Raw genomic sequence first — 13,820 nt, forward strand, 5'->3', positions numbered from 1 at the left:
GTCGCCTTTTCTTTTTGTTATCAATAACGTCGGTAGACAGTGTTATCACTCATCACGGTTGTCAAAGCAGTGGGGGGACTGTTATCAGCTATGGATACTTCTATGGCGGAAAACAGGTGTTCCATGTTTATATTACATATATCGGTGTACATCGTAATCGGCCCGTCTGTTCAACTCTGTAGTCTGTAGTTACTAGTCCGAACTTCTGTAGTCTTACTTATCTTCACAGTCTGCAGTTTACGGTGTGCACTCGGTACCTATATTTACGAAAACAATTACGATAATTGTTGTTGATTAATGTTCTCATCCGTTCTATTTATTTTTCGCCGCGAGTTGAATGCAAGTCGACGAGCCGATGTTCAATATCCGTCATAGACCGTCCTCGCCGCCTACACTTAATATTCATCACTGTTCACACTCGTCTTGCTGGTTTAGAGAACTCTACACCTGAACAAAACGAGTAGCCGTGTGTCGATAGTTGATACAGTAACGACTGTTCATCGCATAATATTGACGACGAGTTACTGAGTATCGTTTTGTTATACACGATGGTTAATTCTCATTGAGTAGTGTGTGCATGTGTCCGTGTCGTTCCGCCTGCAGCTTTTGAGAACATTGACGGAATGAGGTAACCATTGTCGAGGTAGCTAGTGTTGCCTGCGTGATTTCGTTGTGCTATATATCTGACACCTATCGTTATAGTTACTAGTCGCCGACATGGATCCTAGGGTGCAGCCTTCCAGCAAGTATTTCCCGGGTAAGATTTCAATGCAAAAATTTACTGTACAAAGCAAATACATTTTTTTTCACTCGGTACAAATTATGGATTAATATATCTTAGTTCATAATACAAACCAAATGTTTTGTAAAGTTTAGAAGACGACTCATAGATACCTGCTGCTAAACTTTTATAGACCATCCCATATTATTTATGGTAGCAATTGACATTATTGTTCTATATAGTTAATTATTATTAACAGTAATAGATGAAGGATTTAATTTGACTAATTACCTATCATAAAATTAGTGTATAATTTATTGTTTGTGTGAGTTATTAACCAAAAATATGGATTAGTGATTAATATTATGCTAAGTACCTATTTATGAATAATTGTATTATACCGGGTATTATATAAATTGGTTCATGTACTAAATTACAAAAAATGAGTCATGCTCTTGAACAATAATGTCTTGGTAATAATATTATGATTTATTCATTAATCATTCCCTATTACAAATATAAATGGCTGTTTGGCTTTTAAACTAGTATTGTAAAATCAAATATTTGTATTTTGTTTAAAATTTAATTAAAGTTCAGTAATACTACTAGTAAAAAAATATATATGTAGCCAATTTATATACTTTACAATACACATTAAAAATGGTACAGTGTAAACTTTTACTTAAATCATAAAGATCTCATTAAAAAAAAAAAAAATTGATTAAATTAGGTAGATACCTAATATTTTAACATTTTCTATACTATAAATAGATTAGAATAGGTTTTACTATTATTATATTTTATACATTAATTGTACAATTTTACAATAAAAATTATTTTCAATGGATTAAAACTATTATTTTTTGTGTTATTTTAAAAAGTTTATGTTTAATTATGTTGTCAACATTAATTGTACGTTAACTCGCATATAATTCTTTGTTTTAAACATGTATAATAGTAAAAGCTCGAGTAAATGTATGCATTAAATTAGTAATTTTGTATTCTTATAGCTTATTAGTACAAATTATAACGAAAGAATAGATTTTAAAATTATTTTTTTTTATAATTAATTATTCTTTTAACATATTTACAATTTAACTTGGTTATAAATTTCCTAATTAAAAATAAAGCATCAACTTTTATGCTTGATAAACTTCCATGCTAGCTTAAAGGCTTAAACATTAAACACAACTGAAATCATGTTTAATAATTGTAAATTTATGTTATTAACATTTTCCTATATTTGATATCAATAGTTGACTTTCTAAAGCATATGTTATATTCTTATATTATGTATTTTTTATTTTTACCTTTTACCTGTATATTTATATCTTAGTTACTTAAATGTGTTAATAAATGCACTTAAGTAGAGATTGTTTTATTATAAAAAATAAAATATGGAACTATTATCAAAAATAAATAAATTACTAAACAATTCCATATATTATAAATATTCCATTTCATAAACTTAATAATTTATTAATTGACTAAAATTTATAAAAATGTTGTTGCTACATATTTGCTATGTTCATCATATTATGTAAAATTTGATAACAAATAATTTTCTTGAATACTTTGTACTATTAAGAGCGCAAGCCTTTAGGAATAAATAAAACAATTCATTAACATTTATTTATTTAATTTTATATTTTTCTAATTTAAATTTATTTAAATATTTTAGTTGCAATGACTGATAATGAAGAACCATATCCTAGTCTTTCTGATTATCATGACTATGAACCAAACTTAGAATTTGATGATACTGAACTTCAAAGTCCATCTGCAGATATTGGTAAATTGTATTTTATTTTATTAGTGCACAAGTGATTTTTAATGATTCAAACCAATTAGATATTTTGTTATGTACTTTAATAAATATTTTTTTGTTTTATCAGATTTGGAGAAAAGTTTAGCTAATGTAAATGGGACAGTAGGAACATTAGATTACATGGAATCACCTGTTTCTGATGGTACTATTGAGGAAAATTTTGAAGAAGAATTAGTAAATGCTCCTCAAGTTGAAGGCTTAACATCTGTAAATGATACGGCAACAGGCAATTTATTAGATGATTTGGAAGCAGATGATGTAAATATATAATATTATTGCTTATAACAGTTATAACTTAGTACTTAATGTAAAAAATAATTTTTAGTTTAATTATTAGATCAAACTTCTATTTTATGTAAATCTTTTTAAAAACTTTTTATGTCTGTTAGATAGAAATAAAGCTATATTTAAGAATATAGCTTTTAATGATAAAATTTGATTTTTTTTTTTTTTTAGTCTAAAGAAGATGAAGACTTTAGCGATGTTGCTGAATGTGGTGTAGTTGATGTAGTAGGTGATGATGCAGTTGGTCGGAAAATTATTGTTGTATCAGCTTGCAAATTACCAAGCAATAAAGAAGTTGATCATCCAAGGCTTCTAAGGTATAAAATTAATATACAATTAATAAAACATATTAAATAATGAACTATTAATCAACTTTTAATAATTAAACACATATTTTTTTTATTAAAGATATCTAATGTACACTTTGGACAAATTTGTAGAACAAGACTACAGCTTGGTCTACTTCCATTATGGGTTGACGAGTAAAAATAAACCAACCCTATCATGGCTATGGCAAGCATACCGAGCATTTGATAGAAAATATAAAAAAAACCTAAAGGCTTTGTATCTAGTACACCCAACTGGTTTTATCAAAGTGGTTTGGCAACTTTTTAGAGCTGTTATTAGGTACTTTTAATTAAATAAATTGTATCTATTACACTGAAAATAATATTTACTTATGTTACTATTTTTAGTGCTAAATTTGGTCGAAAAATTATGTATGTTAACCATTTACAAGAATTGAAACTGTTCATGGATTTGGATCAACTAATTATTCCAGCGCCAGTCTTAGAGTAATTTTATTCAACAAAAAATATATTGTTAGAATTATAAACTGTAATTATTTTTCAGTCATGATGAACAATTAATGAAAAAATTAAATAAAAGAAAAGTTTCATTAGTTGAACAGGAAACTGAACAAAAACCTGAACCATTACCAACTCAACAATTTGGTGTTTCATTACAGTTTATAAAAGCAAACAATAATGGAGAAATAATTCCACCATTGGTACAAAAGTGTGTTGAATACTTAAGTCTACCAGATGGTAATTTCAAAACATATTAATAAACATTAATTTTTAATATTAATACTATATTTATTAATTATGCAGCCTTAGAAACTGAAGGATTATTTAGAAGATCTGCAAACATTAATCATTTAAGAGATTTACAGAGTCGTATCAATCTAGGTGAACCGGTTGACTTTGGTAATGATGTACATCTTGCAGCTGTTTTGTTGAAAACTTTTTTGCGAGAACTTGAAGAGCCTTTAATGACATTTGATTTGTTTGATGAGATTACGCAATTTCAAAGTAAGATCATATTGTAATAAAATTTAAGACATTTTGTATGTCTAGTTATTTATTTATTTATTAATTTATTTTTATTTTTTATAATGATTTTTCATAAATAAAATATGTTTAAGTATACTTTTAATTTCAGCACTTCCAAAAGATGAACGTCCTAGGCAAGTTAAAATTCTGATATTGGAAAAACTACCTCTTGATAATTATCATTTACTCAAATACCTTATTCAATTTTTATCAAAAGTAAGTATTTCTTATTGTTTATATACACTTTATAAGGTGATTCTTTTATCATAAAATACTCATTATTTCTAAAAGTATTGATGTTTTTGAAAACATTTTTTTACATAATTTCAAGTTGTTAAAACAACAATGTTTATTACAAAATTATATTTTTAAATATTGTTTATCCTTATATTTTTTTAAGTTTTTTACTTTTTTGAATGACAATGTAGTTTTAATTTCAAATTCCAAAGCAAAATAATTTTCTGAGTTTTTAGATGCATAAAAATCGAATTTAGGGTGAGTAGCTTATGAGTTATACGTATTTAAAGTTTAGATAAGCGGAGTAGTGGACAAACATTTTGCGGTGTAACCCCGTATCACTCCACTCTGCTTGTTTAAACTTTAAATACGTATAACTCATAAACTACTCGCCTTAAATTCGATTTTTATGTATCAAAATACTCAGGAAAATATTCTGGTTTGGAATATGAAATTAAAACTACGTTGTCATTCAAAAAAGTAAAAAACTTAAAAAAATATAAGGATAAAAATATTTAAAAATATAATGTTTTAATAAATACGTTGTTTTTTTAATAACTTGAAACTATGTAAAAAAATGTTTTCAAAAACATGAATACTTTTTGAAATAATGAGTGTTTTATGATAAAAGAATCACTCTGTATATTTTTACTTTACTTTATATACAGATACTATATATTATTTTTATTTTTGCAATAATATTAGTTATGCTGATTTATTGAATTTATTATAAATGGTATAAAATTAAATTCATTAAAAAATATTTATTTAAATTAAGAAGTCAAAACAGACTTTATATAAGTGTATTTAAATATTTTACATAGAACATAAAAAAACTGATAAAACTTAATAAAAAAACATTGAACCTGTTTTCACTCCATAATTTAAATAATTAAGAATTCATATAACTCTTTGATTATGGTTTATGGCTTTTGTTTTAGGTAATGGATAGATGTGACCTGAATAAAATGACTTCGTCTAATTTAGCAGTAGTTTTTGGTCCAAATTTGGTACGCAGTCCAAATAGTCAGTTATCTTTAGCTGCAATTGGTCCAATTAATGCTTTTACCGATTTTGTACTAGTCAATCATGACCAAATATTCATTATATGATGACAGTATAAAACATTTAGCATAGTGTATTCTGAATGTATTATTTTGTGACATGGTTTATTTAACATTCCAAAACTTAACTATATATTATTAACTTTATATGGTTGAAATTTATTTCACGATTGTTTAATTCATACATTTACTTACCAATGAAAGTATTTTTGTTAATATTTATTTCTCTTAGTTTATTTTTTTTTCTTTTTTCAACTTTAATCTCAACAATTTAAATAAAAAGTGTTGGAATTAAAATAATCAAGATTCTATCAATATAGTATTTTGAAGGTTTATAATATAAACTTAATATAATTTAAAGTATTAATAAAATAGCAGATGATATATAATATTGAACAATAAACATTTCAAAAAAAAGATAATTAGGAATTAACTTTAAACATAGATTTGATAAAAATAATTGCTATTAAATTGTATGTTGAAGTAGTATGTTTTTATGGTTTGTGAATTAATCTACCATAAGTAAAAATAGAAATTCTTGTAATTTTTAGGAAATTGTTCTCTATAGATTCTATGGTTAATGCTCATGTTTAAAGTCTTATGACATACCATTTTTTTTTTACCATAAGCAATAACCTTATTTGTTTGTTAATATTATATATATAAGCATTTTATTTTTTTAATTTAATAATTTATGTAAAATTTATTCTTTTTTTCTGGTTTAATTAAATTATTATTTATCCATTTTTGTACTATATATTTACTGTATAATTTATCAGGTTGTTAATGAATAGTTAGGAATCACGTTATTGACAAATTTATCTTGCAAACATCACTGCACTAGGTAATGGGTACACAATTTTTTATTTAGAATATTGTGTATGCATATCAAATTTGTTTAATTTTAGGAAATAATAATTTTAGTATATGAGTTTAATATTAATATATTAGGTGTAAAACATCCGCTTAAACATTTTACAAAAATAGTCTGTGATCAAAATGTAAATGGTAATGGAATTTCACTACAATTATTTTGAAATTATTCAACAAACATTAAGAATGAAAACTTTTCTTCAATAATAATTTATGTTATCAAATGTTTATACTTAATATGAATATATCTTAAATCATTTTAAACAGATTAAATAACCTTATTTGATCTGATTATGATGCAGATCAGTTAATTTTGTGATCCTTTTAAATCAAAGTATTAAAACTTAGAACACAAATTATTACTCCTCAATTATTTAAAATAACTTCAGTTAATGAAAATAGTATTTGTTATGTTATAATGTTTTTATGTCTTCATATTATTTCAAGATAGTATATAAACCTATTAATTTTGTCTTAATAATTAAAATTTTCAATTACCTATTTATTATTACATCTATTGAATCATAATTTATGATTAAAACACGCAATAAAAACATTGGAACATTTCAATTTTTATTTTATTATTTCAACATAATTTCTAATGAATAAAATATTATTTATGAATCATATATAATATATATAAGTATAGTAAAAATCCAAAACAGTTTCCTTAATTAGATTTTTAAAATGAATAGAAAAATTATGTTTTAATTACTTTTTATTATATTCATACTTTAATAATAGTATTACAGTTAATCAAATATATGAATTAATTATGATTATTACATAATATCAAATTGCTTTTCATCAACTATAGTTTTATAAACTCATCTGAAAACCATAACCTTATTTGTATACCAAAGATTTTGTGTATTATTATTATTTATTTTTTTATTTTTAGTTTATTTTAAAATTATTATTAAAATGTTACCTAATTTATGTACAGACAAATTACGCATCCATATATTCTGGTCAAATAGTTCATAATTGAAACTTAGTGATATTTGTACATCATTGTTATAATGATTTTAATCCATTTTGGGAGTTTTTGTACACAGTAAAGTATATCAATATTGTTGATGCATATGTTTAGCTGTATTTTTTTTTATTTAAATCTTTTAACACCTTTCCTTTAATTGTCCTCATTGGTTCATGATATTTCAAAAATAACTAAAATGATTACATTTAAATGCACAAATCATTATTTTATTGCGGTCAATAATAGATAAGGAGTGAATTAAATAAAAACTAAACTTGATTATAAATAGTTAAACAATATATTTGCAGTTACAACACAGTAAATAAATTTGCTCATACAGTCATACCTATTTCATATTCGTAAGGTTATTAAATTATACAAAAATAATTTGGATTTTTAAATGCATACATAATTTTATCATCTATTACAACTAAAATATAAAGCTACACTATAACCTTGACTTGTATATCACAGATAGTTTTAAATTTTTGATTTTTTTTTAATAATATAAATAAAAATTAATTTATTTTGTTTTATATTGAATAATATGACTTTGCCAGTCAATTCCATTGAAGGGTAATTTAGATTTGATGAATGGGGAAATCCATGTTATATACCATTTTTCCCCAAAAACAGTTTCCAAATTTCGCATCAAGCCAAAATCATAATTATTCTCTTGTTTTTCATGACATACCAGACCTTTGCGTACCTTTTCTAGGTGATAAATTAACAACAATGAAGATATTGTTACAGCTATAACATTCAATGTTAGTAAAACTACAAAAATTTGACCTATGGTTAAATGAAAGCCAGTTAAAACCGATTGAAATGGCACTAAAACGATCAAATCTGAAAATTTAATAGTCACTTTATAGTAAACGTAATAAATTATCAAAATTATCTCATAAAAGCTGGCTACAGACAAATATAGTAAAAACCATAAGAAGTATCTTCTATTATAATGACCAACACACGTCGTACTAAAAGTGCAATGATGATCTCTAGTCAATATGCAGACATTGCATATATCACAGTGCCAACACCTTAGAGGAACATTGCACTGGCAAATATAACAGTAGGTAATATCTTCTGGAAAAAATGTAATTTATTATTATTATTTGAATTTTTTATACTATAATATAATATTGTATACCTTTTGATGTGAACTCAGACGCAGTAAGCAATTTGCCAATAACTGATGAATCGGTATACATTACGGCTAAAAAATTTGTAAGCAGGTTGAAAACCACAAATGTCAAAGACAGCATGTGTGTTAAATACAAAACTGACGGTAGCTGATATGTACACGGTAATATGTAAAAAACATCAACACAATAGTATACAAATATCAAAACCAATAGAAATAAACATAATACTAGCTCTGTAAAGCTCTTTTTTCTAACAGTTTTTAAAAACTTCCAGAATTGGTCTAAAGTCACCATAATCATAAATTTGAGTAAAATAGTCTTTTTGCTACTTGCTAGCTAGGTCCTGAGTGCAGTTGCAGTGGTATTTAATATTGTTATCATCCCTTTAAACTTTAATCATGTACAATAGTCAATACATTATGATAGACGGTTGCTATGGTTACATTTATATATTGTACTGCACACATATTTTATAATAATTTATAACAATTTATTACATGATTATTACCTGCAGAACTGTAGATTTAATGATTTTGCATATTAATAAATTTGATTCCAAATTCTAAAAAAGTTTGATGCTAACTTGATTAAAAGTACAAAACTATTTGTTCTGCATATTTTAGAAGTTATTATATATACATATATATTATTGTTTTTTAGAGATTTTATTCATAAGTATTTGTGGAAAAAATTATGAATTTGAAACATTAATTTAATATTTTTTTTGAATAAATTCTTAAAAATATATACATATATTTAATCATGATATAAAATTGCTTATATACAATATATATTTAAAATTTTAGCTAAGTATTTAATATTATCTTTCGATACTTATTTTCAAGCATTGCTCCTACTTACATAGTTATGAATTTTTTTAATGAGTTAATTTTGCAAAATTTTACATACTTTGGAACTTTTAATATATAAGTACAGTGGAACCTCAATAACTCAAACCTCTATAAATCGAATTGTAGATAACTCAAACCTATATAAGTCAAATTGTTAATAACTCAAAGGAATGCCATGGCCCCTGCATTTCAATTTATGATAATTTGAATCTCTATAATTCAAATTGTTGATAACTCGAATTTTATTTTTGCCCCTAACTGATTCGAGTTATTGAGGTTCCACTGTATGTGTATATTTCACAGCTCTGATTACAACAATCTTAATCAATTGTGACATACATAATACCACTTGTTACTATAACAATAGTAATGCAGTACCACCGTTTACCGGGTAATTTATATATAGTTTCAATTATTTCAGTTCTTACTACATTTGTAGTAAATATATTATTTCTTTTAATATCAAGTTATATGAAGTGTAATAAATGCTGAGTGATTCTCAAGGGTGAATTAAAACATTGAAATATTGTGAATTTTTTTGATTTACTAATCTTCTTTGGGCCACTTAATTCATACTTTGATTGTTTTGAAAATAGATTCACACAAAATTTTTTTATGAACTCAGATTAAAACTTGAAAAAATTAACAAAAATATTAATATGTATAGTTCACAATCATAATATTATTAAATTTGTCTTTAAGTAGGCATAAAATTAAAAAAAGAAGCATTTTTCCCAATTTATAATATATATAGACATCTCAAATTGATTCTAAATATGACTAAATTAGTACTAAAATTTAATTTTTTCATACTTTAATTTAAATAATACTCATAAGGTAATAGGTACTAAAAAAACAATTAAATTAGAATGTTTTATTTTCAAAATAAGTCCATGATAATTTATTGTATAATTTAAATCCTTTAAATATGATATATTGAATGATATAAACTAAACACAAAAAAATCAATATGGTTTAATAGAATAAAATAAAAGAATATAATTATTTAAGTATATAACAACAAAAAGTAATAATTTTTAATTTGAAAATGTATAAATCTTTTATTTTTGCAAAAGTATAAAATTAACAATGTTCACAAATCAAAAACATTTAATGTATAAAATTCAGTAAAAATACATCAACATATTGTAAAATATTATCAATTTTTAAATAAGTAATAACATAATATTTGCCATTTCCCAAAAAGATAATAATAATATAAATATACATTTTATACCAGATTACATAATATAGTACATTAAATATTTATGGCACATTATTTAAACAAATTGTAGGTTAACTTATTTTATCAAATATTAAAAATTTAGCAACAATAATAAAACTTAAAAATTTTCCAGTTTATAATCCGAATAATATTGGCATCACAGAGAGGTGGACGGAAACTTATGTTAAAATTAATTTGAAAACTACTTCACTTGTATGGCAGTTTTATACATTATTTAACAAGTTCAGTAAATTATTTATTATAAACAAAATTAATACATATTGAACATTGATTAATATATCTATTACATAAGATTTTATAACAAGATACTAAACTTTTCTCTAAACAAATTTGAATAGCTGTACCTAATTGTAAACAGTTTTTGTTTTTATAAGTACAATCATCACAAGCAATATTTTATTAAAAATTATTTTGCATTAAATGAGAAAAAGAGTTTAGACTAATTAATAATAACACCTAATACATATAAAATTGAGGTATGGCTAGTGATCATTACAATAAAATTTGTATTGTCATAACACATAAGAGTATAATATATTGTGTACCTGTAAATTGAGCTCAAAAATAATGGTATATTTTTATTTTTTCTGTTCTATTCGAGCACCGATTTTTTGTACAGAGCATTTTTTTTATTGCACTTGGTAACAGATTCCAATTATTAAGGTATATATGACTGACCATCAGGTTTACTGTCTAATCTCCCTAATTTACGTCCCATCTGGGTTCGTGTTTGGAATAATTCTCTAATAAGAGTCGCCTTTTCTCTTTCTAATGTTGATATTCTTTCACTTTTTTGCCCTAGCTCCTAAAAAAATTAAATAGTCTAGTAAAATAATAAAATTAAAATGTAATATTAAATAAAACCAACCTCAGTGAGTATATGGTTGCGATGTTTTAATGTAGCCATTACTTGAGGATTTTGATGTAACATCGTTCCAGGATTATTTGCTGAATGTACAGCTAAGTTCATATGTAGCGGTAGACCACCCCATCGTTCACCACCATCTGTCAATGCAGACAAATGTCTATTAACCTCTAAGACTCGAGCACGTTGTAACTCAATACGCTCCTGTTGTGCTTCAGTCCATTGATCCTGCTTTAATGATTACAAAAATAAATGAATAAACAACAAGTAAGAAGTAAGATAAAGTAAATGTTGATAATTTATAAGCCATATTATGTTTAACTTACTGTATGTGAATTTGTTCGTCCAAGATATTTCATTTTTTCTTGTACAGCAGCTATCTGCTTATGGTACCAGTCTCTTGCTCTTTCCACAGCTTGGAGGCCATGCATGAGAACCTCTTTTTCCTGTTCTATTTGCTTTATTCTTTTCAGCTGAATGAAAAAATGGAGAAATTTTAAGCATTATATAATTATTATTTTAATAAAATATACATACCATATTATAATCTACTCCACTTTGGAGAGTATGACGTCTTGGTTCTCTTCGTCGTTGATTAATTCTTTTATAAGTTTGTTCTCCTAGAAATAAATTATAATTGTTAGGTTCTAACTTAAGACAAAACTATATTAAATATTCATAGATTTAACAAGTACCTGACTGTTTTTCACTTCTAGAACAGCTCTGATCGTTCAACAACACTCCCAATTGCCAATTTTGTAAAGCTGTTCTTATTTCAGCCTTATCAATAATACGTTCACCAGAAGCAAGCTGTAAACCACGTTCTAAGCCTGCTGCAGTTCTTGGAGGTTTAGGTGGTCCAAAAAGCGACGATGTGGATTTTTGTGACAACTGGTGTACTTCCTTACTATTACGTTCCAAAGCTAATTGTGGCATACTTAGAGTTCTTTGCTGAGTAGGTCGAATAGCAGCCATATTTCCATTTGTCCATTGTACGTTAGGTTTAATATCTACATCCAAAAGTGGAGCTGATGGAGGTCGTACAGAGTCATTATCCCGACGACCATTTTCCATTTGATTTCGAAGTAGGCACATTTTTAAACCAGTACAAAAACGGTCAAAAGACAGAAGACCGTTTGGTGGTGTTACTTTTCGAAGACTATCCAATACACCTTTAGGCAAACCTTTTGTACCATCATCTTGCCATCTCGTCTCTATTTCTGCAAAACAAAAATAAAATAAAATCTTTTTTCCACTAATGAAACAAATGGAAAATAAATTTACCAGAAAACTTAACATAACCAGTCCTTTTATCATCTAAAATGTCAAACAGTGTTCTCATGGACAGAACAAACTTTGCAGGTAATCCTTCGGTGGCAGCATTTTTGATGTCTCCTACATGCGTTGGAGTCATGGCAATATAATATATGTGACTACCCACGTGCTGTAAAAATTTATTTTTGGAAATTACATAGGTAGTTACAATAAGTATAAAATGAAAGAAGAAAATAAGCATGAATACAATAAAACAAAAATATAACAACTAAGCAAAATATTAATTAATATATTTTTTTTTTTATTTAGAAGATTAAAAATCTATGCTTATACAGCATTATAAGAAAATATGATGATGATAATATTTGCTAGTTAGCAGATCCAGTGTCCCATGTCCGCAACAATACAACACAATATTAAACATATTATTCGTCATATGACGGTCGCAGCACAGAAGTCGTTTTATAAATCTAATGAAATATACTCACATGTGCAGATCGTGTGGGCAATATCCGTAATGTATGCTGTGTAGCGGTGTCTATTGGAAAACCACAATATTCAATTTGGGTTATTAAAAACGGACTACCCGAATTAATTATAATACACCTATAACAATATTTATGTCTTGCAATATTTCTATTATAACGACGGCAATATCGTGGTCATGTCGGACTAGTAGTGGCGGATTGTATTCGGTATTGGTTGGCGATGCCCTAAAAACATACACTGTCGGCGATGATGATATGATGCTGTTGCAATCGTGGAGGAGTGCGTGCAATCGGCAGACGACATGGTCCTGCAGAGTACTGCCGTCGTAGAAAGTGCGAGGCAGCCGCCGTATCGCAGCGGATTGCACGCAATGGTACGTACGTAGGACGTAGGTGCAGCAATGCTCAGTAGTTATGGTACGTCCGAGGACTTGTTATCGGCTATCCGTTATGGTACGGTCACCCACCACCTCCACCACCACATGACCATCCAAGAAACGATTCTCATTTCTCGCCAATATCGGGACGAGCCGACGAGGACGTCCTACTACGTTAATCAACAGGTGCGCCGTCGACACTCGACGCCGCCCACATATTTCCCCGTCGTGAATCCGGTGAAATCACGG

The 13,820-nt window shown here is 26.5% G+C and overlaps 3 protein-coding genes across 5 annotated transcripts; 1 reads left to right on the plus strand and 2 right to left on the minus strand.

Annotated features, from left to right (window-relative positions):
* The first annotated feature begins 142 nt into the window (after window positions 1-142).
* Window positions 143-5,626, plus strand: LOC113553767 (rho GTPase-activating protein 1-like). Its single transcript, XM_026957278.1, has 11 exons — window positions 143-628; window positions 703-757; window positions 2,403-2,513; window positions 2,617-2,807; window positions 3,006-3,151; window positions 3,243-3,461; window positions 3,530-3,628; window positions 3,687-3,880; window positions 3,947-4,147; window positions 4,278-4,384; window positions 5,347-5,626. The coding sequence occupies exons 2-11, from the start codon at window positions 718-720 to the stop codon at window positions 5,515-5,517; spliced, it is 1,479 nt and encodes a 492-aa protein (XP_026813079.1). The 5' UTR covers window positions 143-628; window positions 703-717; the 3' UTR covers window positions 5,518-5,626.
* A 2,178-nt stretch (window positions 5,627-7,804) lies between these two features.
* Window positions 7,805-8,811, minus strand: LOC113554433 (probable palmitoyltransferase ZDHHC24). Of its 2 annotated transcripts, none has more exons than XM_026958281.1 (2): window positions 8,475-8,811; window positions 7,805-8,407 (listed from the first exon to the last, which is right to left on the minus strand). In XM_026958281.1, exons 1-2 carry the CDS (start codon window positions 8,767-8,769, stop codon window positions 7,845-7,847), a joined length of 858 nt encoding a protein of 285 aa, XP_026814082.1. In that variant the 5' UTR covers window positions 8,770-8,811; the 3' UTR covers window positions 7,805-7,844. The 2 variants fall into 2 exon arrangements, with proteins under 2 accessions (XP_026814082.1, XP_026814081.1); XM_026958280.1 differs by having other exon boundaries at window positions 7,805-8,410.
* Window positions 8,812-10,562: 1,751 nt separating this feature from the next.
* On the minus strand, window positions 10,563-13,604 carry LOC113552091 (suppressor APC domain-containing protein 2-like). 2 transcript variants are annotated; one of them, XM_026954775.1, is made up of 7 exons: window positions 13,195-13,604; window positions 12,716-12,875; window positions 12,127-12,651; window positions 11,969-12,051; window positions 11,758-11,904; window positions 11,435-11,659; window positions 10,563-11,371 (listed from the first exon to the last, which is right to left on the minus strand). In XM_026954775.1, the coding sequence occupies exons 2-7, from the start codon at window positions 12,843-12,845 to the stop codon at window positions 11,225-11,227; spliced, it is 1,257 nt and encodes a 418-aa protein (XP_026810576.1). In that variant the 5' UTR covers window positions 12,846-12,875; window positions 13,195-13,604; the 3' UTR covers window positions 10,563-11,224. The 2 variants fall into 2 exon arrangements, with proteins under 2 accessions (XP_026810576.1, XP_026810575.1); XM_026954774.1 differs by having other exon boundaries at window positions 10,565-11,371; window positions 11,435-11,662; window positions 13,195-13,595.
* Between the last annotated feature and the right edge of the window lie 216 nt (window positions 13,605-13,820).

Source organism: Rhopalosiphum maidis, chromosome 2, assembly GCF_003676215.2.
Source record: "Rhopalosiphum maidis isolate BTI-1 chromosome 2, ASM367621v3, whole genome shotgun sequence".
In the NCBI taxonomy this organism is placed as follows: domain Eukaryota; kingdom Metazoa; phylum Arthropoda; class Insecta; order Hemiptera; family Aphididae; genus Rhopalosiphum; species Rhopalosiphum maidis.

Bases quoted from the DNA above. Each gene is read 5' to 3' on its own strand.
- LOC113552091 (XM_026954774.1), bottom strand. From the start codon at position 12,845: ATGACTCCAACGCATGTAGGAGACATCAAAAATGCTGCCACCGAAGGA. The intron at 12,652-12,715 runs GTAAATTTATTT...TTTGTTTTGCAG, and splicing joins TGGTTATGTTAAGTTTTCTG to AAATAGAGACGAGATGGCAA. The intron at 11,905-11,968 runs GTATGTATATTT...TTTTTCATTCAG, and splicing joins GTGGAGTAGATTATAATATG to CTGAAAAGAATAAAGCAAAT.
- LOC113553767 (XM_026957278.1), top strand. From the start codon at position 718: ATGGATCCTAGGGTGCAGCCTTCCAGCAAGTATTTCCCGG. The intron at 2,808-3,005 runs GTAAATATATAA...TTTTTTTTTTAG, and splicing joins ATGATTTGGAAGCAGATGAT to TCTAAAGAAGATGAAGACTT. The intron at 3,881-3,946 runs GTAATTTCAAAA...TTAATTATGCAG, and splicing joins ATACTTAAGTCTACCAGATG to CCTTAGAAACTGAAGGATTA.
- LOC113554433 (XM_026958280.1), bottom strand. From the start codon at position 8,769: ATGATTATGGTGACTTTAGACCAATTCTGGAAGTTTTTAAAAACTGTT. The intron at 8,411-8,474 runs GTATACAATATT...CATTTTTTCCAG, and splicing joins GTCTGAGTTCACATCAAAAG to AAGATATTACCTACTGTTAT.